Source organism: Diabrotica virgifera, chromosome 5 (assembly GCF_917563875.1).
Source record: "Diabrotica virgifera virgifera chromosome 5, PGI_DIABVI_V3a".
Classification (NCBI taxonomy): domain Eukaryota; kingdom Metazoa; phylum Arthropoda; class Insecta; order Coleoptera; family Chrysomelidae; genus Diabrotica; species Diabrotica virgifera.
In genome coordinates this window covers 72,543,953-72,562,265 of record NC_065447.1, presented here as the reverse complement: position 1 = coordinate 72,562,265, position 18,313 = coordinate 72,543,953, and the positions used below count along the sequence as shown (strand labels likewise).

At 31.4% G+C, this 18,313-nt stretch overlaps 1 protein-coding gene across 1 annotated transcript in view; it reads right to left on the bottom strand.

Moving 5' to 3' along the window:
• Nucleotides 1-18,313, bottom strand: part of LOC114329771 (myrosinase 1) — a 116,483-nt gene that overhangs the window by 12,976 nt on the left and 85,194 nt on the right. The window contains exon 8 of the mRNA XM_028278980.2: nt 2,766-2,872. Coding sequence (XP_028134781.2) covers nt 2,766-2,872 — 107 coding nt within the window. The remainder of the gene's footprint in view (nt 1-2,765; nt 2,873-18,313) is intronic.

Sequence of the window (18,313 nt, the reverse complement as noted above, 5' to 3'; positions counted from 1 at the left end):
AAAAATGGGCAATTGCCCTTAAATAAAACTTATATAAAACAAGCTGAAAATGCGGGCATTATCATCACGAAAACTTTGTATATTTACGTATTTTAATTCATAATATGGAAAATTTCTATTATGAAAAGTAGTTTACAATTAATAATTATGTTTTAATGTGCCATTATATTAGTATAATTTAAATGTTACGAACTATAAAGGTAGTTTACTCTTGATCGAAATTCATATTTTTTATATACCTCGTATAAAATTAATAAAATTTTATACAAGGTGTCCCAAAAGTAGTGGAACGGTCGAATATTTCGCGAACTAAACATTGGATCGAAAAACTGAAAAATACTTGTTCAATCATTTTCAAAAGTCTATCCAATGACACCAAACACCAACCTCCACTACACCCCCTGGAGGTGCGATGGGGGGTAACTTTAAAATCTCAAATGGAAACTCCTAGATTTTCTTGCAGATTTGGATTCGTTACGTAAAAGTAAGCAACTTTTATTCAAGACATTTTTTCAAACTGTGGATATATTGCGCTATAATTGGGAAAAACGATTTATCCTGATACCATGGGTAAATTAGAGAAACGGTCTAATATCTCGAGAAATACACTTCCAAATAAGAAACCAAACAAATGTTTTTAATACTTTTCGAAAACCTATCGAATAACACTAAACATGACCCTCCAACCCACCCCCTGGAGGTGGGGTGGGGGTAACTTTAAAATATTAAATAGCAACCCCCACTTTTTATTACAGATTCGGATTTGTCATGAAAAACTAAGCAACATTTATTCGAAACATTTTTTAGAATTGTTGATAGATGGCGCTTTAATTAGAAAAATACGATTTATTAGCGCCATCTATCAGCATTTTTAAAAAATATTTCGAATAAATGTTGCTTAATTTTTCATGACGAATTCGAATCTGCAATAAAAATTGGTGGTTGCTATTTAAGATTTTGAAGTTCCCCTACCCCACCTCCAGGGGGTGGGTTGGAGGGTAATGTTTAGTGTTGATCGATAGGTTCTCGAAAAATATTAAAAACCAGTTTTTTGGTTTCTTATTTGGAAGTGTATTTCTCGAGATATTAGACCGTTTTTATAATTTACCTATGGTATTAGGATAAATTGTTTTTCCCAATTACAGCGCCATCTATCCACAATTCGAAAAAATGTCTTGGATAAAAGTTGCTTACTTTTACGTAGCGAATCCAAATCTGCAAGAGAAACTAGGGGTTTCCATTTAAGATTTTAAAGTTACCCCCCACCCCACCTCCAGGGGGTGTAGTGGGAGTTGGTGTTTAGTGTCATTGGATAGATTTTTGAAAATGATTGAAACACGTATTTTTCAGTTTTTCCATCCGATGTTTAGTTCGCGAAATATTCGACCGTTCCACTACTTTTGGGACACCCTATATATGATGGTTGCATCATAAATCTTAGAACATGAAGAGCTTTTTATGAAGAATAACTTTTATTTGTCAAATTAAAAATAAAAGAGTTATAAATGAAAATGTTCTTGGTATCCATAATTTGAGAAAAATCTTCAAATATTTTTTTTCCATTAGAAGGATGTACACAGACACAAAACTGACTAGTGATTTTAGTCAATAATTTTGCCAATTCGACAAAAAATAATTTCTAAATAGTTAATAATTATTACTAAATAATTAGTAATTTTGCCAATTTCTATAATCACTAGCCAGTTGTGTCGAGTTTAGCGAACGACTAGAAATGGAACAGTCCATTTATCATAAAGGGGAGGCCGTATTTATACTGGTATGAACCTTTTTAAAACGGTTAATAAATTATTGCTTTTAAAATATTTATACTAAAATTGTATTTTTGAACATATTATATATTTTATATAATAATTAAATTCACTATCAAATGTCATTGATGTTTTATTAATACTTATCTAATTTAAAATTTAGTTTGACATTCACGAAGTGTCAAACTCAAATGTAAATAACTATGCTTGGCAAATGGAGATTTAAAAAAAGTAGCCTACTTCCTAATCAACCATTTGAGCTGACATTTAGTGCGTCGGTAGGAGATAACCGGATTGTGACGTCACATTTTAGAGTTTGAGGTCGATTATCTCGAAGACGGTTAGAGATATCGAAATGCCGTTTTCAGATTTGGATTCAGAAGGCAAAACTACATAAGAATCCATCAATACACCTGCTCTAAGTATTGCAGGAGCGGCAACGCAATAACACACAGACTTTTGCAAATTTATAAACGAAAAGTTTTCGTTGAAAATCAGCCACCTATTTGTGATTAATTGTCGCAGGGTTTCTTCTTGATTTCTTGAATAACATCTTTTTTTTTTAAATTTTGTCAACTTTGGGGCGCAAACTCTGCTAAACGGTGTGTGGTAGACATATGCTGTCAAAAAATAAATAATAGGGAATATAGTCCTCTTAATATTTCTATCAAGGAAATTTTTTGCAAAACGTACAGGAAGGACTACGTTTCGCAAAAACCACAAATTACCCCCTTTAAATTTTTTTTAAGAAATTTTTTAAGAAAAAGTTAGTTTCATAATAAGCACCCCTTGATATACCAGAAAAAAAAATAAAATTGGACTTGTGTCCATTTTGCGGGGTTCAACCTGTTTCCTACACTAATCATGTTTCTATAAAATCATATAGAAACTACAAATCTATAAAATCACGTAGATCAAATAAATAAGAGATCGTTTGATTATAAAGTTTAAAGTGTATAATGCAAATAAGTGATGTACCGATGATAAAATACTTACGTAAAACCAAACAACCACTCCAAGTTATCCAGCAAACTCCAAACCGTGTATCCTACTACATTGACTTTGTCTTCGTCCATTGCGGCTTTTACGTTACTAAGATAGCTCTAGAAATTAAAAAATAGTTTATAGCAATTTTTAAGTGAAGTCCTTATAAGTTAAACCTTAGAACGCTTTGCAAAATACAGATTTTCTTAACATTTTTTTTATTCAATCGGTTATGTTTGATAACAATAAAGTTAGGTAATTTAACAACTAGCAATGGCCTCCATCAATACAGGGTGTGCGACAAACATTAAAGGGTTGAAATAGAAATGACAGTTCGCTTTATAGACTTATATCCGCAAATGCTTCGTTTCCGAGATACAGGGTGTTAAAATTTTTCTTACAAATTGATGATTTTTTTATTACTCTAAAACCGGTTGAGATAAGCAAATGAAATTTTATGGGATTTAAGAGGTAGTTATGGCGCATTATAAAATTCTTCGTAGTATGTCCAACAATACGCAACGACTACCTCTTAAAATCTACCAAATTTTAATTGTATATCTCAACCGGTTTTATGGTAAAATAGATCGCCAGTTTGTAAGAAAAATTTCAACATCCCATATCTCGAAAACGAAGCTTTGCGGAGATAATATGTTTATAAAGCAAACTGTCATTATTTTTTCATGCAGAATTACCCCTTAAAGTTTGCCGCACTTATTTAGAAACACCCTGCACTGATAAAGTATATAGCTAGTTCTTAAAGTACCTAACTTTTTTATTATCCTCCTTTTTCTTAAAGAGCCGTCTCCTCAATTGAGGTGGGCTAATTCAATTGCAAAGTTTTCTCTGTCTTCAGCTGTTCTTATTAGATGTTCAAAATTTAGCCCTGTCCATTGTCCGATGTTTCTGAGCCACGATAGTCTTTTCCTTCTTAGTGCTCTCTTTCCCTCGATCTTTCCTTTCACTATAAGTTAAGCATATTGGTACTTATTATTTCTCGGTACGTAGCCTAGGTATGATGTTTTTCTAACTTTCACTGTGAAACTTGTTTCACAGTGAAACTTCTTTCACTGTGTTTTCCAACTTGAAAAGTTCTCTTGCCTTGTCTATTCTATGCAGCACTTCTTCGTTTGAGGTCTGCAATGTCCATGAAATTTTGAGGATTTTCCGATAGATCCACATTTTAAATGCATCCAACTTATTTAAGGTTTATGTTTTAAGGGTATATGTCTCAACTGCATAGAGAATAGTCAACCAGACGTAGCATTTGGATAAACGTAGTCAAATTTCGAGTTTTATTCCAGAATCGCAAGGCAGTTTTTTGATTTTTTCGAAAGATTTTCTGGCCTGTTCTATTCTAGATCTTATTTCTAGATCAGGATTTAGTCTGCTATCGATCTAACATCCCAAGTAATTAAATCTATTGACCTGTTCTAAATTGTGCCCATTTATTGTGTAAGCTTGAGGTACGTTTTGTTTTTTTTTTCGGAATAACGTCACTTTGGATTTTTTAATGTTTATTTTTATATCAAATTGCTGACAGGTCGAGTTGGTCTTGTCGATGAATCGTTGTAGACCCAAGTGGAAATACGCAATCAACACCGTATCATCGGCGTATCTGATGCTGTTGATATTTACGCCATTCACAGTAAGTAAAAAATTAGAGAGTTGAGGCGACAGAACACAGCCCTGTCTTACTTCCCTCCTAGTTTCTTCTTCTGCGAATGTTGGACCTTCGATCCTAACTCTGGCGTTTTGATTCCAGTACAAGTTTTTTAGTAAATTGATGTCTTTTCATCTAAACCGACTTCTTGCAAACGTTCTAATAGTAGGTCGTGTCTTACTCTATCAAATGCTTTTTCGAAGTCTATAAAGCATATAAATATACAGCGTGTCTACTTAAGTTGGAAACATATGGGAAACTTTTTTATTATTAATTTTACGAAAAAAAGCTATTCTTTATAAAAAGTTCTGCATGCCCCAAAACCTAAGATTAAATCATCAAATATCAAATTTTCTCAATATTATACGAGGTATGTCAAAAAATATGAATTTCGGTTAAGGGTCAAGTACCTTTATTTCTCTCAATATCGAAAATTCTTATGATAAAAGGTTGTTTGGAATTAAAAACTAAGATGAAATATGCAATTACATGCTTCTAATTGAAAAATTTTTTTTTCTCAAATTTATGGATACCCAACATTGTTTTTAATTATTACAAATATGATAACTCGTTTATTATTCCTTTTACGAAAAAAAGTTATTCTTCATAAAAAGCTTTGCATGGTCTAAAATCTAAGACACAACCAAGATATATCAACTTTTATTAATTTTATACGAGGTGTGTCAAAAAATATGAAATTTCAATTAGAAGGATGTAATTGCATATTGAAACATAGTTTTTAATTCTAAACAACTTTTTTAATAACCGTTTTCAATATTATGAAAAATAAAGGTACTTTACTCTTGAGTGAAATTCAAATTTTTTGACATACCTCGTATAAAATTAATAAAATGTAACATCTGATGGTTGCATCTTCGGTCTTAGGACATACAGAGCTTTTTATAAAGAATAGCTTTTTTTCGTAAAAGTAATAATAAAAGAGTTATCGTATGTGTAATGAATAAAAACGAAGTTAGTATCAATAAATGTGAGAAAAAATTGGAAAATATATTTTTCCAATTAGAAGCATGTAATTGCATATTTGATCTTAGTTTTTATTTCCAAACAACTTTTCATAATAAGAATTTTCGATATTGAGATAAATAAAGGTACTTTACTCTTGAACGAAATTCATATTTTTTGACATACCTCGTATAATATTGACAAAATTTGATATCTGATGATTGAATCTTAGGTTTTAGAGCATGCAGAACTTTTTATAAAGAATAACTTTTTTTCGTAAAATGAATAACAAAAAAGTTTCCCATATGTTTCCAACTTAAGTAGACACGCTGTATATTTCTGTTGGTCGTAGCATTCTTTGGCGATAACTAGTAAATTGAAGAGAGCTTTTCGTTCCCATGCCGGCTCTGAATCCAAACTGATCGTCTCCGATGATTATTTTGCATTTTCTATAGATGCGATTATGTACGACTTTTAATAGGACTTTAACTGCATGACTCATAAAGCAAGAAACCCATTATGAACGGCCAGCACGGCACAGCCCGGCACGGCACAGCACAGGCCGGCCTGTCCAAAAACCCATTTGTAACGGCCAGCGCGGCACGGCACCGGAAAAATGATCATTTGCCATAAATGATAATGTATTTTTATTAATAAAATATATACAGAGAGGGGCTAAATTATCGAATAAATTCATTTTCTCTAAAATGAACGGCTTTGGAAGAAAATACCAAAACAGGTCGATTTTTACTTTTAAATTACAATTTTTTGGCATGTACAGTGGAACCTCGATTATCCGTCACCTCTGTTAACCGTCAGGGTCCTTAAATTATATTGTATACACAAGTAAAAATTGAGTCATCAATTCATTTTGTTTGAGCATTGCGATAAGTCAAACGAAATTCATTGAAATGTACACGTGCAGTTATGCCATCACCGCATTTTTTTATGTAAATAATTTTTGTTCTTATTCAGGGCTCTGGATTAAATTTCAATTTAAATAGGTAATGATAAATGATACCATACTTTTAGAGTTCTATTTTTAGAATCGCAAGCCGAAAATAAAAATGTACATCACACAAATTATTAGTTAATATCTGTGTGTCACCATAACAGTATGATTTTTATTTTTTTAATGTTCTGTTAACCGTCTTCTCGATTATCCGTCATACCCTTGGTCCGGTGCCCTGACGGATAATCGAGGTTCCACTGTATTTCATACTAGAGACGTCATTCATCTGAGCTTAATGATGTAATCGATGATTTTTTTTCAAATGGGAATAGGGGTTGTGTGGCATCTCATTTGAAAGGGTGTTCAATCCTCTATTCAGTAATATAAACAATAATATCATTATTTATACAGGGTGGCCAAACCAATAATTTTTAAATTACATTAATTGACGCAAAAAGAAGAATGTATGTAATTTATTTAACTCAAAATACATTGTACTGCTGTCAGTAAATAGAAAAAAATATTTATTTCACAAATAAACATTTCGTTTCACTTAAATTAAATCACAAACAACCTCCCACCTACCTTTTGACAGTTTGAACATTTAATTTAAGCGAAAAGCAACGTTTTTTTGGCAAATAAACATTTTTTTTCTATTTTCTGACATCATTAGAAAGTATTTTGAGTTAAATAAATTGCATACATTCTTCTTTTTTCGTCAACTAATTTAATTAAAAAAGTATTTTTTGGCCACAAATGAGATGCCACACGACCCATATTCCCATTTAAAATAATCATAGATTACGTCATCACGCTCAGATGGATAACGTCACTAGTATGAAATATATGCCAAAAAATTGTAATTTAAAAATAAAAATCGACGTGTTTCGGGATTTTTCTCCAAAGCCGTCCATTTTAGAGAAAATGAATTTATTCCATAATTTAGCCCATCTCTATATAGGAGAAAAATGTTATGTATTGTTTTAATTTTATTTAAGAAACGCATCATGTCATCTATGATATATTTTAAAAACTATCGTAAAATAAAAGTTTTTAAAAGACATAAAATCGTCAATGAGCAGCCAAAGCGAACGGTTGTCTATGTACGAAAAAGCTGTGATAAAACAAACCCGGTTTCGCTAATGAGTTATTCGAAACGACAACAAAACAAAACAATTATTTTATTGTGTCTAAAAATTCGTGAATGTATTTAAAGTTTTTTAAACAAAGCAATTAGTTATTGCGGATTTTACGAGTGTTTATATTTTATTAATAACATTTTAATTTTTAACGTTAATAAGTAAAAGAACATTGGCTCATTGAAAGCTGTTAGCAGCGAGTTATCGTCAGCAATGATTCCAGTGGCGTATCAACCGAGCAGGTAACATGAACAACTTTTCAACAGGCTTTTATTCCCAACCAAATTATGAACAAAATGTAAAAACCATGGCTCCAATGATCCAAAATCCTATACAAATTCCCACTTGTTCCCAACAACCTAATGATTCACTACAAATAAACCAAACAAATGAACAAACAGCCAGTATTGAAGAACAGCAATGGAATGAGGTTACCGGAAAAAGATTAAGAAGCAGTCCAGAAATGCCTAGAAGTAACAAAAGACAAACAAAACTTGGTGAGTACTGGTTAAGTAAACCTATAACAACACAAAATCAATTTGAAGCACTAAGTTCAATAGATGAAAGTGACAATTTGGAAGACACAGTTAAAAATACAGATGCAAAACCAAAACCACCTCCAATATTTGTATCAGGCGTGCAAATCTGCAAGCCTCTTATCGATCTATTGCAACAAGTAGCAGAAAATGATTTTATCACTAAAGCTATCAACAGCGAACAAATAAAAATTCAACCAAAATCAGACAAAGCATACACCGCCATAATAAATGCTCTAAAAACAAAAAACACGGACTTCCACACTTATAAACCTAAAAGTGAAAGACACTACCGAGTGGTTCTTAAAGGCATGCACCCCACGACAAATTTAGAAGAGATAAAAGAAGATCTTAAAACCAAAAACCATAATGTTATAAATATATGGAATATACTACACAACCAAACTAAAAAATCGCTGCCTATGTTCTACATTGATCTAGAAACAAAAGATAATAACAAGGACATCTATAACATTAAACAAGTAATGCATTCCATAGTAGAATTCGAAGCACCGCATGTCAAGAGAATAATTCCGCAATGTAGTAGATGTCAAAAATACAACCACACAAAAAACTTCTGCAATAAACAACCGTGCTGTGTCAAATGCGCAGAACCTCATTACACTAAAGAATGTCCAAGGAAAACCAGAGACAATAATGTTAAATGTGCTAACTGTGGTGAAAATCACCCCGCAAATTATAGAGGGTGTGAAGTTCACAAACAATTACAAAAACTTAAATTCCCTAACTTGAGACGACACAACGCGAGGACAAACCAAGATAGAACTACAACAGTCAACTATGTGCAACCTGGAATAACATACGCACAAGCAACGCAAGCAGTTAACCAACAAGCCTCCAACCAAACTACTACACAACATATACCAAATCAAACTAATAACCACACAGACATGTCAGAACTGAAAGACATGTTAAAAAAACTGACGGAACAAATGAGCACTATGCTCAACCTCCTGACCATGATTCTCAACCAGAAATGACTCAGTTACTAAAGCTAGTATTATGGAACGCCAATGGCTTAAGTCAACATATAGAAGAATTAAAACTATTTAATAACACACAAAAAATTGACATAATGCTGATTACAGAAACTCATTTTACATCCAAAAACCACATCAATATTCCACGATTTACAACTTATCATACGCAACATCCCAACGAAAAAGCACATGGAGGCACTGCAATAATAGTTAGTAATAAACTAAAGCACTACGAAATACAAAAACATGAATGCGACTATCTACAGGCCACCAGCATTGTTGTGGAAGATCAACTAGGCCCACTAACAGTATCAGCTATATACTGTCCGCCAAAGCACAATAACAAAACGGAACAGTTTGAAAATTTCTTTAAAACATTAGGAAATAGATTTATAGCAGGAGGAGATTTTAATTCTAAGCATACTACCTGGGGATCCAGAATTATTACCACAAAAGGCAGAGAACTTCTTAAAGCTATAAATGCGACCAATGCAAATTACCTCACCACAAGGGAACCAACTTACTGGCCTACCGACAATGCAAAAATACCTGATCTACTCGACTTTTATATTGTTAAAGGAATTAATGTTAAATTGGCAAAAGTAGAATCTTGTTACGATCTACCCTCTGACCACTCTAGCGTAATCGCGACATGGTATGCACAAATAACAAACAGTACTGAACAACCATCACTATACAGTAACAAAACAGACTGGAGCATTTTCAAGACTAAACTAGATGAATTAATTGACATAAACATCCCATTGAAAACAGAAAGTGACATCTACGCAGCAGTAGAAAATCTTCAGAAATCTATACAAGAAGCTGCTTGGTATGCTACCCCTGACTGCTACCAAACAGAATTGAAAGAGAATTGCCCAACTGTAATAAAGGAAATGATTGCTAGAAAGAGAAAAATAAAGGAAGAGTGGCGAAGAAAAAGAACACATGAGAACAAGGCGAAATTAAATAAAATCACCAAGGAAATTAAACTACAATTGCATAATATCAAAAATAACAAAATACAAGAATATCTTACAGGTTTATCAGCAAACGCAGATAGTGAATATACCCTTTGGAAGGCCACGAGAAAAATCAAACACCCGAAACAACAAATACCACCAATACGAAACCAAGAGGGAAACTGGTGTAGAAATAATAAGGAAAAAGCCGAAGCATTTGCAAATCACCTCACTAATGTATTCCAGCCACATCCCATGGAAGATGGTGACACAGAGGAAGAAATAAATGACTTCCTGGAATCGCCCTACCAGACGGATTTACCTATACAAAAAATCACCACTAAAGAAGTTAGAAATATGATCCAGCATGAAATCAGTCCAAAAAAAGCTCCAGGGTATGACCTGATCAACGGGAAAGTACTGCAGCAATTGACATGCAAAGGTCTGAAAATGATAACGCAAGTATTTAATGCAATATTTGGGCTAGGTTACTACCCAGAACAATGGAAAGTTGCTCAAATTATTCTCATACCTAAGCCAGGGAAAAATAAAACTCAGGTGACTTCATACAGACCAATAAGCCTGCTACCTGTTCTATCAAAAATTTTGGAAAAACTTCTCCTTAAACAATTATACCCAGTTATAGAAGAAAGGAAACTAATTCCCCAACACCAATTTGGGTTCAGAACACAACACGGAACGATAGAACAGGTACATAGACTGGTAAAACACATCAGAAGTGATCTAGAAAATAAAAGGTATTGTTCTGCTGCATTCCTGGACATTGGTCAGGCCTTCGACAAGGTATGGCATGCTGGTATGCTCTTTAAACTAAAGAAAAACCTTCCTCATCCTTTTTATCAAATCCTAAAAAGCTATATTTCCAACCGACATTTCCTAGTCAAGCAGGATAATGAATACACAAGCCTAAGACCAATAAAAGCCGGAGTACCACAAGGAAGTGTCTTGGGACCGATATTGTACTTGCTCTACACTGCTGACCTACCCACAAGTAACAAAACAACGTGTGCAACTTTTGCTGATGACACTGCTGTACTAGCCTCTCACCATGATCCAAATACAGCATCCAGAACCCTTCAGAAAGACCTTAATAATATACAAATGTGGCTTAAAAAATGGAAGATAAAGGCGAATGAGAGTAAATCCATCCATGTAACCTTCACCATGAGAAGACAAACATGTCCATCTGTAACACTAAATGAAACTCAACTCCCACAAACCGATACTGTCAAGTACCTAGGAATCCATCTTGATAGGAGATTAACTTGGCAAAAACACATTTTTACAAAAAGAAAACAACTAGGAATAAAATTTCGAGAAATGTACTGGATCATCGGTCGTAAATCTCAACTATCACTTGAAAACAAACTGCTGATATATAAAACTATATTAAAACCAGTGTGGACTTATGGTATCCAACTTTGGGGGACAGCCAGTCAAACTAACCTAGAAATATTGCAGAGATTCCAGAACAAAGTCCTTAGAACAATGCTGAATGCCCCTTGGTACGTGCCAAACTATGTGATAGAGCAAGACCTCAATGTGCCATCCATAAAAACAGTAATAACGGAATATTACAAAAAATATTCCAAGAGACTAGAATCTCATCCAAATGAGTTAGCCAGCAACCTTACTGATGACCACAATGATGTACGACGCCTGAAGAGATTCAAAGTAGTGGATCTAGCAAGAAGATTCGAATAATCTGTGATAACTAAACTTATTTTAATTTGTTTTAATTTAATTTATGTAAAGAGGGTGATCACTGGATCTCCCTCTACAGGTCTTCAATTTTTGTCAAATAATTTACCTATTGTTCTCAGTTGAGGACAGATTGTAAATATTACAACATTAAATAAAAAAAAAAAAAAAAAAAAAAAAAAAAAGACATAAACTACACAATTTTAATGAATATGCATCATGTTAAAAAAACGAATTCATGGTTAAAAGATAATGTACGTACCTGTCCATTGATCAAAATGTTCGGATATTTGTACCCATGCATTGTCCTTTTTCTTGCTATCGTGATAACCTGGGTCCGATGCATCATACAAAAATGGGTATTCTCTGACACTCTCAATTAAAAGTTCGTCCATATTATTTCAAAAGAAACAACGCGCTTTCAATTAAAAAATCAACAATATAATATTTTATAACAACTATGAAACACTGGCGCCGACTGGCCGTTCGACTCCAACGGATTTTATTCTACTCGGAGAATTTCGGCCGTTCCGTTTGCATGCTGGCCTGTGCCGGGCCGGGCTGGCTGCTCATAATATAAACTATACAAATGAATTTGGACTGTCCTGTGCCGTGCCGGGCTGTGCCGTGCTGGCTGTTCATAATGGGTTTCTTGCTTAAGGCTTATCAGACGGAACTCATTGCAGTGTTTGACTTTTTTGGTAGTGGGACGAATATTGACACTAGACAGTCTTGGGGTATTTTACCTGTATTATAAATTCGATTTAATAAAGGAAAAATATTTCGATCTTTTCTTCGCTGATTGATTTTAACGTTTCTGGGTATATTCCATCGGGACCTGGACTTTTATTTTTAATAAATTAGTGTCTTAAACTTTCTGTATCGTACATTTTCAACCAGGAGCATTTTTTTCCTCCTGGGCTTCTTTCCTTCCATTTTCTCTTCCATTATTAAGGACTTCTAGAAAGTTGTATTTTTCTCTTCTGTAAAAATATATTTTAGACAACTCGCTTTTTTGTTGTTTACAATGTTGTGGAATTCTGTCTTAGTCTCCATCCTTCTCAGTGCCGCGTTGTTGGTCACGTGCTCTCTCCAAGAGATCTTTAGCATCTTTTGATAAACCCACATCTCAAGGGCATCTATCCGCCTTTTACTTGCAATTTCCTTAATTTAATATTGATACTAACAAAGCTTTGGATATGGCCAATATGTAATTGAGTCAATACTCGCAATCTTTAGTTTGTATTTTTATTAGTTGTTACATAATCGTGGGGCAACCGGTTTCGAGTCTTACAAAATATGACTCATCATCAGGCCCAGTACAAAAAGTTTTCTCAATACAAACTACAAGCTAAATAACACAAAACGAGAGACATGTACATATATATATATATATATATATATATATATATATATATATATATATATATATATATATATATATATATACGAATTTCTCTATTTTTGGGTATAGAAGTCAAACTGGGGCCTTAAAGTACACTATTATCCAATATTCAAGCTTTCGGAAATGTTTATTTCCTTTCTCAAGAATTTCTACAATGCAATAAGATAAAATTTAGAACATATGTATGAAAGAATAAAAAATATTAATGAGTAACTTACCAGAATTTAGATTATAAAAGAATGTTGATTACAATACATAATTAAAAATACTATTACTAAAACGGCTGTTTAACATTTCAAAAAACATAGAAACAATAAAAATTCTTCAGAAAACATTTTAGAAAAGATTAAAAAATTGATTAATTTTGAAGTTTTGATCTAATTTTGATTGACTTTTTAAAATTTATTTATAAATTCTAAATACATGGCTGACAAAGACTAAATGTAACTATGGTCATAGCATATCGGTGTCTACATCTACAAGGAATTGAAAACATTTTTTGATAATAAAAATAAGGAAATGTTTAAAAGCAAAAAAAAAAATATTAATTTTAAATATTGGTGATATTAATTAATTTTGTTAACATTTAATGCCAAATTATAAAGTGTAGATTATAAAAAAAAATTATGATTTGATGTAACTATGATTATTTTTCAAAAGAAAGGATGTAATTATAAATTTTGCTAAGATTGTCAATTTCAGATTTTTTGTTCATTGTGTTCGAACCTTTGCTGATCTGAACCATCTCAAGAAAAGTACGTTTATGTTTATTTTTTTCAATATCTAATATTTTTGGATCATGAAAATTCATAATGTGGTTATTTTGAATAACGTGCTCTGCTAAGGCACATGAAGGTTTAAGAATTTTACAATCACTTTTATGAGATGTTATGCGACTAGATAAATTTCTACCGGTTTGACCAATATAAACTAAATCACAGTTTGTACAAGATATGGAGTAGATAACATTGCATTTTTCTAGAGTGTTAAATTGTTGTTTAGTTTTAGTATATAGTGAATATAAAGTTTTTATATTTTTTGTTGCTATCTTTATTCTTTTAAATTCGTTAAAAATCCCTTTTAGTTTTGGAGTAAGATTAGGTATAAATGGAAAAGAGTAATAAAGAGTTGTTGTGGGATTATTTGCAGTGTTATTATTGTTAGCTTGAGCAACAGATGAGGGGTCAATTGTATTCAAAATATGCAAAGAAGGAGTGTTAAATAAGAAGTTATTTAACACTCCTTCTTTGCATATTTTGAATACAATTGACCCCTCATCTGTTGCTCAAGCTAACAATAATAACACTGCAAATAATCCCACAACAACTCTTTATTACTCTTTTCCATTTATACCTAATCTTACTCCAAAACTAAAAGGGATTTTTAACGAATTTAAAAGAATAAAGATAGCAACAAAAAATATAAAAACTTTATATTCACTATATACTAAAACTAAACAACAATTTAACACTCTAGAAAAATGCAATGTTATCTACTCCATATCTTGTACAAACTGTGATTTAGTTTATATTGGTCAAACCGGTAGAAATTTATCTAGTCGCATAACATCTCATAAAAGTGATTGTAAAATTCTTAAACCTTCATGTGCCTTAGCAGAGCACGTTATTCAAAATAACCACATTATGAATTTTCATGATCCAAAAATATTAGATATTGAAAACAATAAACATAAACGTACTTTTCTTGAGATGGTTCAGATCAGCAAAGGTTCGAACACAATGAACAAAAAATGTGAAATTGACAATCTTAGCAAAATTTATAATTACATCCTTTCTTTTGAAAAATAATCATAGTTACATCAAATCATAATTTTTTTTTTATAATCTACACTTTATAATTTGGCATTAAATGTTAACAAAATTAATTAATATCACCAATATTTAAAATTAATTTTTTTTTTTGCTTTTAAACATTTCCTTATTTTTATTATCAAAAAATGTTTTCAATTCCTTGTAGATGTAGACACCGATATGCTATGACCATAGTTACATTTAGTCTTTGTCAGCCATGTATTTAGAATTTATAAATAAATTTTAAAAAGTCAATCAAAATTAGATCAAAACTTCAAAATTAATCAATTTTTTAATCTTTTCTAAAATGTTTTCTGAAGAATTTTTATTGTTTCTATGTTTTTTGAAATGTTAAACAGCCGTTTTAGTAATAGTATTTTTAATTATGTATTGTAATCAACATTCTTTTATAATCTAAATTCTGGTAAGTTACTCATTAATATTTTTTATTCTTTCATACATATGTTCTAAATTTTATCTTATTGCATTGTAGAAATTCTTGAGAAAGGAAATAAACATTTCCGAAAGCTTGAATATTGGATAATAGTGTACTTTAAGGCCCCAGTTTGACTTCTATACCCAAAAATAGAGAAATTCGTATTTCCTAATAAGTCAATTAAGATACTATTTGTATATATATATATATATATATATATATATATATATATATATATATATATATATATATATATATATATATATATATATATATATATATATATATAAAACACTTTTGAGTTTCGGTGGGTTGGAGTCAATAAAAAGGGGCTGTTAGAATACTATTTTTTATTACTCGAGCTTTCGAATGTGTTTACATTCATTTTCAAGAGCTAAAAAGTAACTGATAAAGTGGAAACAAAGATCATGTAAAAATATAACTCACCAGATAAATCTAGATTGGTTATTAAAACTTGCTAACATTAATACATATAAATAAGAGGAAAATTATTAATATCCATAAAATGAATTCTTCCCAGACTGCATAATATAAATTAATGGCCAAAAGATTTAAATTTTTGAAATGAATTTTGAATTTGAATGATCGGTAAATTGGAAAAAAATTTTAATACAAAAAGTCAATGTCAGTGAAAAAATCAGCCTACATCGACAAGTAGCTAAAAGTAATTTATTTAAATATATTATAACGTGATGATTTGTTAAAAAAAAGAAAGAAGAAATAAATAAGTAGAGAAAAAAATATTTTAGTAGTTTACAGAAGTACAAAAGAAATGTAATAAGGATGTGAAAAAAGTGAAATATTTATGGTGCTCTGAATATTATTTAAAATTATAAGGAAATGATGTAATTATAAATTTTGCTTAAATTTTGAATTTCTGATCTTTTATTTAAACTATGATCACTTCTACTAATAGATACCATTTCCAAAAAAGTCCTTTTGAATTTATTACCTTCATTGCACAAAATTTTTATGTTGTCAAAATCCATGATATGATCTTTGTCAATCACATGCTCTGCCAAAGCACAAGACGGTTTTTTGATTCGGCAATCACTTTTGTGGGAAATTACGCGACTAGATAAATTCCTGCCAGTCTCACCAATATATACAGCCTTACACTGAGTGCAACTAATGCCGTATACTACATTAGTTTTCTCTAATTTTTCTATAGGATACTTTGTCTTAGAATACAGAGATGTAATGGTTTTGATGTTTTTTGTTGTTATTTTTATATTGTCAATAACCTTTAACAATTTTATTAACTTAGGTGTTAATGATGGTATGTAGGGGAGTGAATGATAATAGATTTGAATAACAGATGCAGCGTTTTGAGATCTCACAACAGATGGTGTCAGATTATTAAAATTGTTAGAAAAAAGTATTCTGTGTAGCATGTGTGGAGGATAAGAGTTCTCAATCAAAATATTTTTTAATACTAAAAGATCAGCTTGTAGGTAATCTGGATGGGATAGCCTCGTGACACGTTTTTTTAAACCTGTTATAAGGTTCATTTTCATTCTGTTGGGATGATGTGAGTAATAACTTATAAACCTATTACTGCACATGGGTTTTTTGAACCATCTAGTTTTTAAAACATTATTTGTTGTTCTAATAATTCTCATGTCTAGAAATGGTAGAGAATTGTCCACCTCTTCCTCAACTGTGAATTGTATGTGCTGATTATGGCTGTTAAAAATGTTGATGGTTTCATAAATTTTATCTCTGGGAAGTGCTAAAACCAAATCATCCACATACCTCTTTATGAAAGGAATAAAAAAATTGCAGTTGTTAACACAATCATTAATGACATCATCCATGACATAGCTACTCAGAATGGGTGAAAGACTAGAACCCATAGGGCTACCAAAAATTTGTTTATAGAAAACACCATTAAAAATGAAAATATTTGACTCAAAGACAAAGTTGATGAGTGTTTTGAAATGTAATAAGTCAATAGTGGTGTGTTGTGAAATCTCATTCCAATGCTTTTCTATACTACTTATGATTAAGTTTAAAGGTAAATTGGTGAAAAGAGACTTTACATCAAAACTAACTAACATGTAGTCAGGTGGTAATTGAAAATTATTGATAAAGGAGCTGAAGTCAAATGAATCTTTAATGTGCATGTTGTTATTAACATTATAAAAATTAGTTAAGATGTCAGTGAGGAGCTGTGCTACTGGTCCATTGGGAGTGTCTATAGATGATATAATCGGTCTCATAGATAAAGTCGGTTTGTGTATTTTAGGCAGAGCATAGAAACGTGGAGCAATAGAATTGTATATTTTAAGTTCCTTTGCTTTTTTGTTATCTATAAATTTCTTTTTGTGCAATTCAGATATTAAACTATTAGCTTTCTGTTGCAGTGTACAAACAGGACTTCTTCTAAGTTTAGTGTAATACTTAGTATCATTTAAAAGTTCTCCAGTTTTTTGGAGGTAATCCCCTTTCCACATCGCAACAGTTATGTTACCTTTATCGCTTTTGACAATATAAATCTCAGGATGGTTCTTAAGAAATTGTTTGGTTTGTATATAATATTTATTTAAAAAATGATCTGTTACTTCTTTATGTAAGAAGTTGGTAATAACATTTGTGCATTTAGATCTTACAATATCCTTTTGACAATTAATGAGTGGTCTGATCATTGACTCAATATCAGCAAGTAAATGTGGAACTCTAATATCTGATTTAGAAGGACATAATGAAAACTTAGGTCCCAGTGCTAAAAGTTTTTTTACTTCAAAAGGAAACTCAATAGAAGTTAAATTCTTAAACCATTTTTCCTGAAATTGTATCTTATCAAAAGCTTCAATTTTCAAGTTGTTAAATTTATTAATTTGTGTTCTTTTAATCTGATGAAAATGTGTGTTATATCTGATTCTCTGTCTACGATTAAATTCATTGAAGGTATGAAAATTTAAAATATTATAAGCTTTAGAACGTAAT